Source organism: Panthera tigris, chromosome B4 (assembly GCF_018350195.1).
Source record: "Panthera tigris isolate Pti1 chromosome B4, P.tigris_Pti1_mat1.1, whole genome shotgun sequence".
Lineage (NCBI taxonomy): Eukaryota > Metazoa > Chordata > Mammalia > Carnivora > Felidae > Panthera > Panthera tigris.
In genome coordinates, this window is record NC_056666.1 from 62,842,313 (window position 1) to 62,859,392 (window position 17,080).

A 17,080-nucleotide genomic window follows, 5' to 3' on the forward strand; every position below is an offset into this window, starting at 1 on the left:
GATAAAATCAAGGAAATCTCCCAGAAAGTGAAACTTGAGAGACAAAAGATGAGAAGATTAAATAACTGGTCCAAGGAGGTCTAGCTTTTTTTTTTTTTTTTAATGTTTATGTATTTTTGACAGAGAGAGAGAGAGAGAGAAAGAGAGAGAGAGAGCATGAGCGGGGGAGGGGGCAGAGAGAGAGGGAGACACAGAATCCAAAGCAAGCTCCAGGTTCTGAGCTGTCAGCACAGAGCCCGACGCGTGGCTCGAACTCACAGACCACGAGATCATGATCTGAGCGGAAGTCAGACACTCAACTGAGCCACCCAGGTGCCCCAAGGAGGTCTAGCTTCTATAGTAAGAGTTCCAGATGTAAAACAGGAAAAAAAAAAAAAAAAAGTGTAACAGAATCAAAGAAATAATTGGAGATTCTCCTTTGACAATATTTATAATAGCCAAGATGCAGAAGCAATCTAAGTACCCACTGATAGAGTAATAGACATATAAGTGACGTGTATATATACCATGGAATATTACTCAGCCATAAAAAGGATGAAATCTTGCCATTTGCAACAACATGGATGAACCTAGAAGGCACTATGCTAAGTGGCATAAGTCAGAGAAAGACAAATACCATATGATTGCAATTATATGTGGAATCTAAAAAACAAAATGAAAACAGAAACAGACCCATAAATACAGAGAACTGGTGGTTGCCTGAGGGGAGGGAGTGGGAGGATCAAAGAAATGAGTGAAAGAGAGTGGGAGATACCGGCTTCCAGTTACAAAATAAGTAAGTCATGAGATGAAAGGCACAGCATAGGGAATAGTCAATGGTATTTTAACAACATCGTACGGTGGCAGATGGCAGCTACACTTGTGATGAGCACAGCATCATGCAAAAGAGTGATTTGCTCTCAGCAAATGAAATGGATGAAATTGAAATACCTGATGTGTCTGAACATCAGAATGTCTTTCATCTTTGTAGCCCCAGAGCCAGGTACAAATTACATAACCCACATACTTGAAAGATTAATCATTTGTTTCAAAAAAAGAAGCCACTGAAATAAAATGAATAAAGAAATAATGTTTGGAAAATCTAGAATTAGTGAGCCTAAGGCCTCCTGGTATTGATAATGGGTTAACAGTTTATAATCTGACATTCAGCATCTTGCACTGATCACAACTGTGATATACCTATCAGTTGTCAACAGTTGCACAAAAGCTGAAAAATGGGGACAAAGCTATTGGCTAATCATTAAAGTGGTGATTAAGAATAACCCTGAGATAAATTATCAAGTAGAGGACCTAGGGAGACAAATCTAAGGTTTTCATCAAAATGAAGTGTATGGCAGGGAAGCAGAGTGGAAATCCTATGGAAAAACTTTGATGTCTATATGCCAACAATTATCTCACTTCATAAAATACATAAACTATCATTCTTCCTATCACGAGAATCACAATAGAACATTAGCCATTAGAGCTAAGGAATTAAAATTTGCAATCAGGAAAGATTAAAGTATAAAAACACGGTATGTGATATCAAAGCAGTGTAAAAATGTAGCGATTATGGAGTTGAGAAAGTTAAAACAATCAGGTGGTTGACAAATAATTGGTACAGGAATCGAATATGCAAATCTGCCAAAAAAACATTTCCTGCTTTAAATACCTGAACTTATTCATTAAACCATTATAGAGAAGATAACAGTAGCTCACAATTCTTGGGGGACAGTTCATTCACAAAAGACTAAAAAATTTAAAGTCAAAGAAAAAAACTCCAGGGAGAATTCAGTACATAGAAAAACTTTCTCAAAGTCCCTGGGTGGCTCAGTCAGTTGGGTGTCTGACTGGCTCAGGTCATGATCTCAGTTTGTGAGTTCAAGCCCTGCATTGGGCTCTGTGCTGACAGCTCAGAGCCTGGAACCTGCTTTGGATTTTGTGTCTCTCTCTCACTCTCTCAATAAATAAACATTAAATTAAAAAAAAAAACTTTTTCTCTCCCACAGTAAGAGAGCTAAAAATCTATATATATTCAGGGACTACATGGTAACTATATGGAATGCTTTTCCTCTTCAGTTGTATCTACAAGAGTTTCCCAGTAAAATATAAGTTCTTTACATGAGGTCCACAAATAGGCTTTACATATCTTTCTATAAAGATATCTGGACTTTTACTAAAACCTTCCAGAAGAACGGTATCTTCCGAAAGTTATATTATTTCAGAATGAAAGATCTTTTCCATTCATTCTCAGAAGTCTAAGAATTGTCCATTTCTAATCCATTGTCTTTACACTTGGGGAAAATAGTATTCCATTTAGAATACTCTCTAAAACATGACTATCATCATAAGGGGATACCCTAATGAATCTCTTTGTCAGATACTTTAAAACATATAAAAAAAAGGAGTTACTCACAATATTTTAAATAAATTAACAAAAATGGTCCTGATTGTGTGCAGGGGAAAAGACTAAGCTTAAGATCCTAATGTGGTAGAAAACAAAATGGCTAAAAAAAGCTGAGAAAGGCCTTGTTGAACTTGATCCACAACTCTTCTTAAACATCAAGTTTTCCAAAAAAACCAAAAACAAAACACATCGTTTTCCCCTTAGTCATTTAATAATATTTATTTTTCCATATATTTCTTGCTTTGTATTCTGTACATAAGAGCCACTAACTAATTTATTTAACTGGAATACTAACATCCCTAACCCACAAAATACCTACCATGAGTTTAAAAAATTCTGTTAAATAGTTAATGACATTACATCCTCCATCTTGAGAACATTATACTAACATGGAGAGTTAAAAGTGGCCTAAGGGTTTAATTGATGAACCCACGCCCAGATAAAAAATATTGATTACAGGGGCCCCTAGGTGGCTCAGTCAGTTAAGTGTCTGACTCTTGATTTCAGCTTAGGTCATGATCTCACGGTTCATGATTTCGAGCCCCACACTGATAATGTGGAGCCTAGGTAGGATTCTCTCTCTCCCTCTCTCTCTGCTCCTTCCTTACTCACACTGTCTCCCTCTCTCAAATAAATAAAATATATTGACTATAAGAGGGGCGCCTGGGTGGCTCAGTCGGTTAAGTGGCCGACTTCAGCTCAGGTCATGATCTTGTGGTCCGTTAGTTTGAGCCCCACATCGGGCTCTGTGCTGACAGCTCAGAGCCTGGAGCCTGCTTGGGATTCTGTGTCTCCCTCTCTCTCTGCCCCTCCCCCGCTTGTGCTATCTCTGTCTCTCAAAAATGAATAAATGTAAAAAAAAAAAAAAAAAATTTAAAAAACACTATGCTTTAATTAATAAAATTATTAAGCTCTTATTCATGAGAAACATAAATAAGCTTAAATTGTGAAGTGTGAGGGGCGCCTGGGTGGCTCAGTCGGTTAAGCGGCCGACTTCGGCTCAGGTCATGATCTCGCGGTCCGTGAGTTCGAGCCCCGCGTCGGGCTCTGTGCTGACAGCTCAGAGCCTGGAGCCTGTTTCAGATTCTGTGTCTCCCTCTCTCTCTGACCCTCCCCCGTTCATGCTCTGTCTCTCTCTGTCTCAAAAATAAATAAACGTTAAAAAAAAAAAATTTAGAAAAAAAAAAATTGTGAAGTGTGAGAATATATGCCTAAAATGGTTACTAAACTCTGTCAATGCCTGCTATACTAATACTACATCACACACACACACACAATTCTGTCAGTATGTGGAATGAAAAAAAATCATAGCACCTAACATTTATTAAATGCTTACGTGCCAGGCACTGTGTTAAGTCTTTTAGATATTCTTAGTTGAACTTCACATTTGCCCTAGGAGGTCGTGGAAATGGTCTATTAAAAAAAAGAGAGAGAGAGAGAGAGAAAGAGAAGGTAGGGGGGATCTTAGAGGTAAAATAACTTGCCCAAGATCAGTAACTAAGTGGCAAAATCAGGACTCAAACACAGCACTGCCTGACCAGAAATCTTTTAAACATTCTACCTACTCAAATTGAGAATCCACTAGAAGGTATAAGCTTCACTGATGTCAGACCAGTAGTATTAGCTCTGTACCTATCTACTATTGTTTCCTGTATTATTATACAAGTAGTAGGTACTTAAAAATAGCTAACAGATAATAGCATGTCCTAATGCAAAATAGCTTCAAAAAGAAATGTTATTTAGCCAAAGGAAAACAGATGATATCTTCTGATGAATGACAGGTATAACATCAGAGAAAACTCTAAAAAGAGCTATTATATATAGTCTTACTTTAAAATAATAGTATGAACCATGAATTAACACCCATCCAAAAGTTATCAGTGATGCATAGCAAAAAATTCAATACTTTACCCCTTAACTAAATGTTTAATCAAATAAGAACACTGAAGGTGCATGTAACTTTTTTATTGAGGCACAACAAGGCATTATAACTTGCCTGAACTTGAGGCAGTCAGTTTAGTAAGCTGAACGTTAATACAGTTAAGGATTAAGTGCAAACAATATACATTCACAGCTTGACTAGCGAGGCTACATCACAATTTATAAAGTGCCAGATTAGTGCTAATTGTCATTCAGCTTGAAATTTTTCACCTTGGGGAGGAAAACAAAAAAAGTAAGGACCTCCACCTTCCTCTAGGAAAGAAAACATTTTCCTAAACCAGTCACAAGGGCAAAGACTACTTCTCCTTTAACCCTACTAATTAGAACACCATTCTTTTACTGTCAATTCTGTACTGACTTTCAATCTTGATAAAGAAGATAGCCTGAAAATGTAGAATATTTCCAACTACTTCCATAAATTGCTCCCCTGTGCAAACGTAACCATATCTGGTCTCCCTGGAAGAGCTGAAGAATTGCATGATTGCTAGCAGTTTCATGGTCTGGAGCACCATCATTGGCATAGGCAGATACCAAGACCTCTTCATTCTTCATGAGGTTGACATATAGTGGCACATTCACTGCCAGCTTTAGCATGTGAAAAATGAAAACATAAGTGCCATTCACCGGGCAATTAAATCTACCAAGCTGAAGATCAAAAGTTTCTCCCAAGTTGTTTAGAAGAAGATCAAACACGATAGGTTGGTCTAAAGTTCCAGGGGCGAGATTAGAGGTTCTGGCTGCTGAGAAGGCAACGCGCATCTGCTGAGGCAGGGGATAGACGTGTACTGGCAGTATGGTGGCTGCTGGATTTGTCACGGGCACATCCACAGGGGTCATGCTACGGGAGTCTCCTTGTCCAGAGTCACCACTGTTAAACGTTTCGTTGTCTCTTTCTGGGCTGCTCACCTGAGAAGAATCACTCCACCCTGCTGTTTTATTAGCAACAGTGAGTTTCTCATAATGAAGCAGTTAGCTTTGAACACAATATTTAACATTAGTCGGCTACTGAAATACAGATAAAAATACATTTTATAGTAAATTCTAAAACAAAAACAACAAAGTATAGCTACAGTATACTTTTCTAAAGTTTTCTAGCAATAGGCTTTCATATTACTATTAAGCCAAAAAGGACCTAGATGATCTTGTCTGGTGGGCCTCATTGTTTTTTTAAGATTTTTTTTTTTAAGAAAATAAGCCTCCAGGAAATGCTAAGTTACTAAAGATTAGCAAAGTCTGAAACCCAGGTTTGAACACTCTTTTTACTTCTTTTATCTTTCTTCTGTAATTCTCACTCAGTTCTTCATTCCTCAGTGATAAATCTACTCAAACTATCTAATGTACAAGGACTCAAGAAAACTGAGATTACATAAAAGAACCAACTTTTAGAACTACTCGCCACTCAAAGATACTCTGTTATGATACTAAGTCCCATGATGAATGCCTGTTCTTCATTTCCAAGTTAATGTGATATCATGAAATCTTAATGTTTTAAGTACTACACAAAAACATAGCTCAGATAGAAGGCCAAGGCAGTGTGAATACTGATTGCTTTCTTAAAAGGAAAAGATTGTTTTTCTGTGATAAAGTTAGTTAATCTTCGGTAATTCTTGATTTTCTCAGTTACACTGAATCTTTTCTACTAAAGGTCCTATTAAACCTTCACATTTTAAAAAGTATTATAATATCTTCTGAAATTTCAAGTCATGGTGTCTTAATCGCTGCTTTTTCCTATCTTTCAATGTAGTGACACTAGAGTATCTAGAAATGCCCATTATTACAAGAAACATCATTCTGAATCATCACATGAAACTATTTGAAGTATGCAAGATGAATACATATCAAAGGCTGAATTATGCTGTGGCGTCAATCAAACTGAAAAAGCACACACATACACTTTTAATTTAAATGGACAACTGGTTTCCACAGCCATTCCAGTTAGTCTAGTATTTCCCTCAGGTCTTCAGTACTACATTTATGCAAAATGAAAACTTTAAAAGCTAAATGGTGAAAACAATGTACTCTGGGGAGAACTTCACAGAAGACAAAGAAAGATCTAGAGGTATGTTCTGTGTAACCCAGTTAATCATTCTTACCTCTTGAATTTGTCCGAGGACCACCAGATGTCCCTCCTCGCTTGTAACACTGCTGGAAATTATCCTGAAATGAACGCGTAATATTTAACCTTGGCACCAAAAATGCAAGATGATAGTCCTTTCCCAGTGTTATTGGCTGGTAAATTTGTAAGATTAAAGTCCTCTTAGCCTTTTCTCTACCCTTCCCCAGCAGCCACAGAGGCTCAGATGTTTCCAAACACCAAGAAAGGCAAAAAGGGCAACAATAGCAATACTTGCTTCATCTGTGAATTAACCTGACCAACTAGGTATGCTAATAATTGCAAAAACAAGAAGGCATCCAGGAAACACTATGTAAAAGATACAATGTGAGGTAATGAGGGAAATTCAGAAATATGGCCTGGTCCTCTATCCCTTATCGCAAGATAAAGGGAAATAATAAGGCAAGAACACAGACTATTTCAATCTTGCTCTATTTATAGATCAAACTGTGAAGACAATTATGAACTACGTCAGGATTTTGTTTTGTTTTGACAGAGAGGTTGGTAAGAATTATACCATATGAATGTACTATTGCCTGAAAACATAATTTAATATCCTCAAGAAAAAAATGTTCACGAGGCAACATTTCAAACAGACTCCCAGGTATGTTGAAAGTCAGCCTCCAGACAACACATGAAAAGAATGATCAGTGGCATTAAATTAGCACATACAATAAAAATAAACACATGCAATAAAAAATTTAAACAGGACAAGAAGGCACACAATAATTAAGTCTCCTACCCCAAACTCCTAATCCTTTTCCCAATACAACAACTATCTCATGTTTTCTCAGCAAGAAATTTTCTTTTTTTTTTTTTTTTTTAATGTAACCTCTATGCCTAATGTGGGGCTTGACCTCATGACCCTGAGGATCAAAAGTCACATGCTATACTGACTGAGCCAGCCAGGCACCCCAGCAAGACATTTAAAGCAGCACAAAAAATTCCAGAATATTGGTGTTAAGAACAGCTCCATTACAGACACCTGGGTGGCTCAGTCAGTTGAGCGTCCAACTTCAGTTCACGTTATGATCTCACGATTCCTGAGTTCAAGCCCCACAGCAGACTGGCTACTGTCAGCCTGTCAGTGCAGAGCCTGCTTCAGATCCTGTCTCTCTCTTTGCCTCTCCCTCCTTACACTCAAAAAATAAATAAAATATTAAAAAAAAATTTTTTTTTTTTTAAAGGAGCTGCTCATTACTGTCTGACATTACCGTGCTAAGCCTTCATGTATGTTAATTCACTTAATCCTCAGGATATCTCAGAAAGTAATCCTCACAACACTTCAGAGTAAGATTGAGTCTTCATCCAACAGATGAGGAACCACAGATCAGAAAGTTTACTCAAACATACCCAAGGTCACACAACAAAGGAAGTGATGAAATCAGGAATCAAACCCAAGTCATTTAAGTGATTTGGTGTGATCTTCGAGGTGTGTTCTTAACCCCCTTTTCAATACTGTCTCTGTATAGACATCTACCTTACCTCATTTAACTAACTGTAAGCTCCTCAAAAACAGGTACTTTATATCACAACAGAACTCAGTGGGAAACCACATACTTAAAAACTTGTAAAACTTCAAAACTGAAAATTCTGACGTATTCAGTCATATCCATAGATGATCAATGACAAAGAGGTCCCACGGTTTGTTAAAGTAGAATGTCTAACCTCTTACCAGTCTTTTATCATATGTAGTAAAGAAAATCTGAGCTATTCAAATAAAAATAAACAAAAAAATAAATTTTTGAAAAATACTTTTGCTACACCAGGTACCTAGAAAAGTTAAACCGAAAGCAACATAATGAAGTTGGGGCGCCTAGGTGGCTCAGTCGGCTAAGCACCCAAATCTTGATTTCAGTTCAGGTCATGATCCCAGAATCGTGGGATCAAGCCCCATGTCAGGCTCCACATGGAGCATGGGGACTGTGTGAGATTCTCTCCCCTTCAAAAAAAAAAAGGAAAAGAAAATAATAAAGTTAAGCTCATAGGGTCTGGAGTTAGGAAACATGCAGTCTCATGTTAATTCTACCATTCATTTGCTGAGTGACCTCAGATAAGTAATTTGTTTCTGAACCCCAGTTTCTCTCAAAAGGTAGAGGAGTGAATGAGTTAATGCAAACAACATGATAAATAAAGTTCTTAAGACCTTCTAAGTTCTGTGTAACAGACAATTGTCATTTATCTTCTGTGGGTTACTTGAAAAGCTTCCAACTCAACTCTCCACAGTACTGACAAGTAGTTCTAAAACAAAGAGTGCCTTGGAGTGTCTGGGTGGCTCAGTCAGTTAAGTGTTGGACTCCAGCTCAGGTCATGATCTCACGGTTTGTGGGTTGAAGCCCCGTGTCAGACTCTGTGCTGACAGCTAAGAGCCTGAAGCCTGCTTTGGATTCTGTCTGTCTCTGCCCCTCCCCTGCTCACATTCTGTCTAACTCTCTCTCAAAAATAAACATTTCAAAAATTTAAAAAAAACAAAGAGTGCCTTATACCAAATACACTGTGACTCGGCTATAGTTTAATCACAGCTTAACATCAACAACTGTACTATATTATTCAACTATGACAACTATTCTTACCCTTTGGGAATAAGGTGTTCCAGGATACTCTCTAGCTTGGAACTGTAGCTGGCTATAATTTCCATTGGTAATTGAAGGTGGTCCTCTATAAGTATCAAAACCTAATAAACAAACAACTTAAATAAAATTATGGGCAAAATTATACTAAACTTTTAAATAGTCTAATTCTATACCACTTTAAAAGTTAAACTGATCCTATAATACCATCATTAGATTTATGCCTTCTTTAAGCAAACTCTACTAATATTGCTTCCACAAGAAAACACATATTTATAAAATACCGCTAACTTCAAATAAGCCAAGGGCAGAGATTTACTACTGCTGCAATGCAGATGGGGTTCAAAAAGGTGCATGGTTAAGGCCTGTCTAGCGCAATTCTGCTAATACCAAGAGAATAACATGTGGAACCATATCTAAGACTTAAGAAAATATCACTATTATAGTCTCAAAATTTATATTTTTATGTATAGTATCCTCTCATAGAAAAATAACTAGAAAATGGGCACTGATTATGACACATTTTGAGACATATTTTTATTTGACATAGTTTGACTTGGGGCAGTCAAGTCAATTAAAAAAAAGTAAGTATTCAAATATGAAAACCCAAATTCATCCCCGGAAAAGAAAGATGCTCAACCTTTCACTGCAGCAAGTCACAGGATCAATCTGCTTTTCATACAAAAAGTTCCTCTGTTATATAGGCAACAGGTATATTAGAAAAGCTATATTTTACAGAAATAGGGAATTTTCTACCACAATATGGAGGGCAACTAAAAAAGGAACAAGGTAAAGTAAAAATAGTTTGAGTTAAGTAAATATATAAACAAAATAATTCAGTATAATTAAATTTTGTTCAGAGCATACCTTTATAACCACCAGGGGACCGATACGAATTGGTTAGTAATCTCCCACCACGAGTACATCCTCTAACAGATCCCCGGCTATTGACAAATGGTTGAGAGGGTCTGGGAAATACATTCGTCTGTGCTGGGTAAAAGGCAAGGCTACCATTGCTTACTTGAATAGTTCCATCAGGATAACTTGCTGCTTAAGGAAACAGTTTTAAGTCCAAGAGTTAAATGGTAACAAAGATTTAATATTCTTTATACTTAAAAGTCACTGTATATCAAAACCTTTAATATAATTTTCTCCCTTTGAAAAAAAAAAAAAACAGGTGCTATATATACACGTACGTATATATAGAGATCCTGGTATCTATACATATATTTAGGTAATAGAATATTATTCAGCCTTAAAAAGGTAAGAAATTCTGACACATGCTACAACATGGATGAAATCTTGAAGACATTATGCTGAACGAAATAGGCCAGTCACAAAAGGACAAATACTGTCTGTTTCCACTTACTCTAGGTAAGTACCTAGAGTAGTCAAATTCATAGAGTAGAATGGTAGTTGCCAGGGGGCAGTAGGAAGAGGGGGAATGGAGAGTTAGTGTTAAATGGGTACAGAGTTCATTTGGGAAAGATGAAAAAGTCCTTAGAGATGAATGGTGGTGATGGCTACACAACCATCTGGCCATACACTTAAAAATGGTTAAAATGGTAAATTTTATGTTATGTATATTTGGCCACAATTAAAGGAAAAAAGGCTAAACACCCCAGATCAAGGAGTAAAAGACAATGAATTTTAATTAATACTATACCTAAGAAGGCACAGGACAAATATCCCTTATGTAAATCATCTACACAATGTTTTCACTCAGTACAAGTGAGAACAGAATGAGGTCATTGGTGGCTAGGTCCAAGGATTTACATTTAGTATCTCTTGTGAGTAACCAAATACCTCTAATGTTCAACTCATTTACTCAGGCTTAAGTTTTAGAAAACTCAATGGGGATCTGAAACACCAACACTAAAAATCTACAGATGTTTATCAAATTAGGAAATAACTACAAAGTTGCCTATTCTTTCATGTATTTGGATAGCATAAAAGAGCAAAATAGTTTTTCATCTCTAAGCAAACAATGGAAAAGCATACTAAATTATATCTTTGCATTAATCAATGCTTTATTGTAAGAGGGAAAAAGAGAGAAAAGGCCAGATAGCTATCTGTCTGTGCTAAAAGATTCAACAGAGTGATTTCAAAACTCTTCTAAGTAGAAGACGGGCACTTCTATAGTAGATAAGGCGATATATATATATATATATATCGCCCTATCTACTCCTATTACTGTCCATGGTAATCAAAGCAATCAGATTTAAAAATATGAACCTACTTCAAGGTTTAATCAACCATCTAGGTTCTACCTCTACAAAAGTTAAAATTAATAGGCGAACTTAATTAATAGAAGAAAGGCATTTAAGTGTTTCTCAACACTTGAACATGCGAAGAAATAATGCTTACTAGTCAAGAAAGAACCCTTAAAGTATCACTACTGAATTACTTTCCATTCTACTAGCTGTCATCTAAGTCTTCAAAATATCATATGCAAAGATCTTACCAGTCTCTTGAGAAAGGACAGTTTGTTCTACATGTATAGCTGGCAGTTGGCACTGGGGTGGTGTTTGTGTACTTGCTGTAGTAAAACTTTGATTGTAGCCAGGTGAATAAGGGGATTCTTTTACTTCTTGTTCTTTCCGTGGAGGCAGAGGTGCATTAACATTAAACACCTTAAGAGACAAAGGGTACACTAAGTCCTTTGTAATGTTTCATAGAAAAGGATTAAGGATGACATCCAACAAAATTCTCCAACATTCAAAAACTTCTATTTGACAGGCAAAGGACTTGAATGGACATTTCTCCAAAGAAGAGAAATGGCCAATAAGCACATGAAAAGATGCTCAGCATCACAGTCATTAGGGAAATACAAATCAAAACCACAATAATATACCACTTCATACTCATTAGGATGGCTGTTACCAAAAGAAAAAAAAAAAAAAGAGAGAGAGAGAAAATCTAAGTGTTGGCAAAGATGTGGTGTAATTTGAGCCTTGTGCATTACTGGTAGGAATGTAAAATGGTGCAACCAACTGTAGAAAACAGTGTGGTTGTTCCTCAAAAAGTTAAACATGCAATTACCATATGATCCAGCAAATCCACTTCTAAAATATAACCAAAAGTACTGAAAGCAGAGGCTCACATTTTGTACATCAATGTTCATAGCAGCATTATTCACAATAGGCAAAAGGGGGGCGCCTGGGTGGCTCAGTCGGTTAAGCGTCCGACTTCAGCTCAGGTCACGATCTCACGGACCCTGAGTCCGAGCCCCACGTCAGGCTCTGGGCTGATGGCTGAGAGTCTGGAGCCTGCTTCCGGTTCTGTGTCTCCCTCTCTCTCTGCCCCTCCCCCATTCATGCTCTGTCTCTGTCTCAAAAATAAACGTTAAAAAAAAAAAAATTAAAAAAAAAAAAACAAAACAATAGGCAAAAGGTGGAAACAATCGAAATGTCCAACAGCTGAATGGATAAACAAAATGTGGTATAGACATACAATAGAATATTATTTAGCTATAAAAAAATGAAATTCTGATCCATAATACAACATGAATAAACCTTGAAAATATTTTGCTAAATGAAATAAGTCATATACAAAAGGGAAAATAATGTGATTCCACTTATCTGAGTACTTAGAACAGGTAATGAGGCAAAAAGAAGATAGGTTACTAGAAGCTGGAGAGAGGGAGGAATAAAAAGCTATTATTTAATGAGTATAGTTTAATGGTTTGGATGATGAAAATGTTTTGGAAACAGTGGAAATGGTTGTACAACACTGTAGATGTACTAAACATCACTGAATTATATACTTAAAAATGGTTAAAATGGTAAATTTTATGTCCTACGTATTTTACTATGGCCAAAAAAAACCTATTTGGTTTCTAGTAGATCTAAACTCAAATACAAAAATTAATCTTCCTGCTATTATGATATAATAATGCTTACTGAGCATGAAAGCTACACAGGCCAAGAGAGTACTTTTTCAAAAATTAAAGATGAAAAAAATCTGCCACCTACCAAATTTCTACCACATGGCAGGCAAATGACCTGTCCAGACTCTGGCCATTGTCTATAAAATAGCACTTCCATTACTCTCCAGCTCCCTTACCCTGCTCCATTTTTCCCCATGACACAGGTGACATTTCCCCATATGTATATACATATATATACATATGTATACGTATACACATATATATGTGTATGTGTATATTTTTCTCTCTAGCCCTCTCACCTCCATTATCAAATGTAAGCTTCTTGAGCACAAAGACTTGTCTCTTTTTCACTGACAATACCCAACCCCAGTGATTAAGAACAGTATCTGATTTCATTAACGAGAAAAAGTTAATAAAACCAATGTGGCAACACTGTGCAGGAGGGACAGGGCAAGAGGGAAAACAAAGAAACTAATCAGTTCTAAGAGGCCAAGCATGAAGGATAAAACTAGTGAATTTAGGTGCCTGAATTCAAAAGCTTATCTCCCTGCATTGTATCTGCTTTCCATTGCCACTCCACTGGCCCCACCCGACCACCATCACTGAAAAGTATCCAGAGTGGGGCATTAAGCATCATCAGATACTTACTGGCTCAGACTTTTTTTCTAAAGAACTGTTCTATACTATTCTGTTTCAGAGAGTAAACATATAAACCTAGGTATATTACCTTGAAAAATGTTTTAAGCTTAAACAATTTGCAGAGGAATGTGTAATTCAGAATACCACACAAATTGGAACAATTACCCAAAATCAGCATAAGATCAAAATAAAATCAAATGAAAGTTTCCAGAATGACAGAACACCCAAGTATGTGCCCTATATTTCAGGCTATTGATGCTATGGAACATCACTAGTGTGGTATTAGTAATGGTTAGTATTATTAAGCTGTTCACAGAAAATTATGTTTCTCACTCACACATTTTTTTTTTAATTAATATGAACCCTCAGCTTTGCCTGCTACTAATTTTCTGAGTGGGGAAAATGTTCTGATAAAATATCCATTCAAAATTCTCAAGGCTTTGGATTTAATACTCTTTCACCACAAACAATATTTGCATTGGACAAAGCAAGGATCAACCCAAATAAGAGCAATACAAAAGGCAAAGTTTTTCACATAGTAAGTACCCAATAATGGACGTAAGAGAAACAATGGCTTTTTAACAGGAACAATGAACTGTAATCACCATTCACGTTTCATACTCACTGTCTGCATGGCTTGAAAGGGCGCTGTGTTAATCGTTACTGAACTACTACTTGCTGGAGGTGACTGGAAGCCCTGTTCAGAGCCCTTTGACATGGGAGGATTTGAAGAAGCTAGTGAAGATGGTTGCTTGCTTGGGGGAACTGCTGCCTGGGAAGGAGAAATGCAGCATCAGCCAATCACCTGCCATATAACAAGCAGTTAACTTACACTAAACCCCAGACTGGCCTAAGTCAGCAAGTTCTATAGGATGACATTCGGACACAGGAATGCAAAAGAATAGCTTCTGCTTACAATTTCAAATCACAACTGCTGAGGATGCACACTAGCATTTGCTGTGCACAGCTTGCTGACTAAGTGAAAGAGTCTTACTATTAATCAGTCTAACAGATGAGGTACTGAACTTTTTATGAGTACCTAGTCAAACCCTGAAACGGTAGTTTCCAACTAAGAATCTAATATTATTCCAAATCTATACAGAAGAATTACGAAAAATCTTGGGTTAGTTGCTTAGTCAATGTTAATTTTTCTTGATTTTAAAGTCTTATTCCTGGATTTCTAAGTCAGCTGCCTTTAAAAAAGAAAATCAAACCTGATCTAATTTAAATAATACTTATCTATGGTAATAAGCAAATCCTTGATGTAACAGATTACAAATCCAAAGGCTTAAAAAGATACCAAAAACCCAGTCCTAATCAGATTATGAAACAGAGAGCTGTGACTCACTTGGTCACACCTTCCTCTTCTTAAAATGAGGAACCAAGTAATTTTAATTTAGACCAAGTCTACACCATAAAAATTAATGTGTATCTATATATTCTTATATTCTGTAATGAATACATTATCTTGTATAATAGCGAACCAAAAATAGTAAAATCTAAGAGCTGCTGAATTAATCTAAAAAAATCATGCTATCTTGCTATACCTATTTCAAGGATTTGCTCAAACTTAGCAAAAACTATCATTTTAGAATTGAAAGCACAAACATAATATAGTTGACCCTTGAAAAACACACAGGTTAGGAGTGCTGAACCCCAAAGTCAAAAATCCACATATAACTCTTGACTCCCCAAAAACTTAACTACTAATAGCTTATAGAGATGGAAAGGAAGCCTTACCAATAATATAAACAGTCGATTAACACATATTTTGTAAGGTATACGTATTATATATTGTATTCTTACAACAAAGTAACCTAGAGAAAAGACAATGTTAAGAAAAGCATAAGGCCCAGTGTCCATCAGTAGATGAATGGATAAAGATGTGGTGTGTGCGTGCGTGTGTGTGTAATGAAATATTATTCAGCCATAAAAAAGAATGAAATCTTGCCATTTGCAACAACAGGGATAAGCTAAAGAGGATAATGCTAAGCAAAAGAACTCAGCCAGAGAAAGATAAATACTGTAAGATTTTACTCATATATGGAATTTAAGAAACAAAACAAATGAGCAAAGGGGGGGGGGGGGGGGGAAGAAGAGAAAAAAAAGAGAGAGAGACAAACCAAGAAACAAGACTCTTAACTACACAGAACCAACCGATGGTTACCAGAGGGGAAATGGGTTAAATACATGATGGGGATTTAAGGAGTACATTTATTGTGAGGAGCACAGGATGATTTAAGGAAGTGTTGAGTCACAATATCGTACACCTGAAACTAATATTACACTGCATGTTAACTAAATGGAATTAAAATTAAAACCTAATTTTAAAAAAAAAGAAAATCATAAGAACATACATTTACAGTATTGTAGTTATCAAAAAACTAAAACGTGTAAGTGGACCTTCACAGTTCAAGACCATATTGTTCAAGGGTCAACTGTGCTATCAAAATGCTTTTGACAAAATTAGCCAAAAGAAAATGTAATTCATTCTTATGGAGGTAGTGCTAATATTAACACTATAAATTTATTGAGTCTCAGTTATGTAAGTAGATTTTTCTGCTAAGGATTCCATCAATATAATATATATAGTGAGAAACTTGACTTACTCCTACCTAAAACTTTTCATCTTTTTTGACAACAGCAATTTAGACATATTTATTGTATGTGATAAGGCATTACACACTACTAAGTTTACTTATATGGCAAAGTCACAGCAAAGTTACCTGTAATTCCAGGACAATATCTACAGAAAGCAATACATTAGTCAAGTATAAATGTTAAATAATTCAACTGATCATGCCTGTAATGCATAAGGTAAGCTGGTTCTGCTATTATTTTAGACAGAAAAGAAATTAACACAATTGGCCTCTTATTACCTCAGGAGTCTCTGAGGTCATAAACTCTGTTTCAGATCCCGAAGAAGCCTGATCAGTAGTAACCAAGCAAGCATTTGAGCTACAAGTAACTGAAGAAGAAGCAGCCTAGACACAGGAAGATACAAAACATGATAAAAGGCACATTTTGTTCACTTTATATTTCTTGAGTCCTGAGCTTCATAACATGTAACTCTTACCAAGCACTCACTAGTGCCAAATACTATGCTAAACACTTTATACATATTCACGTGTTTAGTCCTAACAATAACCCTGTGAGGTAGATACAACCATCCCCATTTTATAGACAATAAGGCATAGGCAAAGATAAGTTAAGTAATGGATCCAATATCACACAAAAATTAAGTTAGTGGTGAGAGTCAAACCCAAGCAGTCAGCTAAATTGCCTTTCCAGGCCTGGTCACCAAAGCTACACATCTAATCCCATCCTCATTTATCAAGATTCTTGGTCCTAGAAACCTGGGCCTCAACAGCAGATGGAACATCTGGCCCTCAACAGCAGTTCAATGGAAGCAGCTCAGGGCACATTCAACACTGTGGGCACAGCTCTGCCAGGGATCACAGTAACTGTGGTTTGGCTCTCTGTGCTCCCACTGTCTTAAAGAGGTAGGCAGAAGTACAAATAGAAATGATAAGCTTAGGGCG

At 36.5% G+C, this 17,080-nt stretch overlaps 1 protein-coding gene across 9 annotated transcripts in view; it reads right to left on the reverse strand.

The window, feature by feature from the left end:
- Nucleotides 1-4,336: 4,336 nt before the first annotated feature.
- Nucleotides 4,337-17,080, reverse strand: part of CAPRIN2 (caprin family member 2) — a 45,114-nt gene continuing 32,370 nt past the window's right edge. For 2 of the 9 annotated variants that reach the window (XM_042992048.1, XM_042992042.1), the window contains 7 exons: nucleotides 16,418-16,522; nucleotides 14,164-14,310; nucleotides 11,475-11,643; nucleotides 9,878-10,060; nucleotides 9,014-9,114; nucleotides 6,421-6,484; nucleotides 4,337-5,256 (listed from right to left, as the gene is read on the reverse strand). In XM_042992048.1, the coding sequence (XP_042847982.1) occupies nucleotides 4,688-5,256; nucleotides 6,421-6,484; nucleotides 9,014-9,114; nucleotides 9,878-10,060; nucleotides 11,475-11,643; nucleotides 14,164-14,310; nucleotides 16,418-16,522 (1,338 nt within the window). In that variant the 3' untranslated portion in view covers nucleotides 4,337-4,687. Of the gene's footprint in view, nucleotides 5,301-6,420; nucleotides 6,485-9,013; nucleotides 9,115-9,877; nucleotides 10,061-11,474; nucleotides 11,644-14,163; nucleotides 14,311-16,417; nucleotides 16,523-17,080 lie in introns of all 9 variants that reach the window. The other 7 variants (XM_042992043.1, XM_042992047.1, XM_042992044.1 and 4 more) reach the window with 7 other exon arrangements.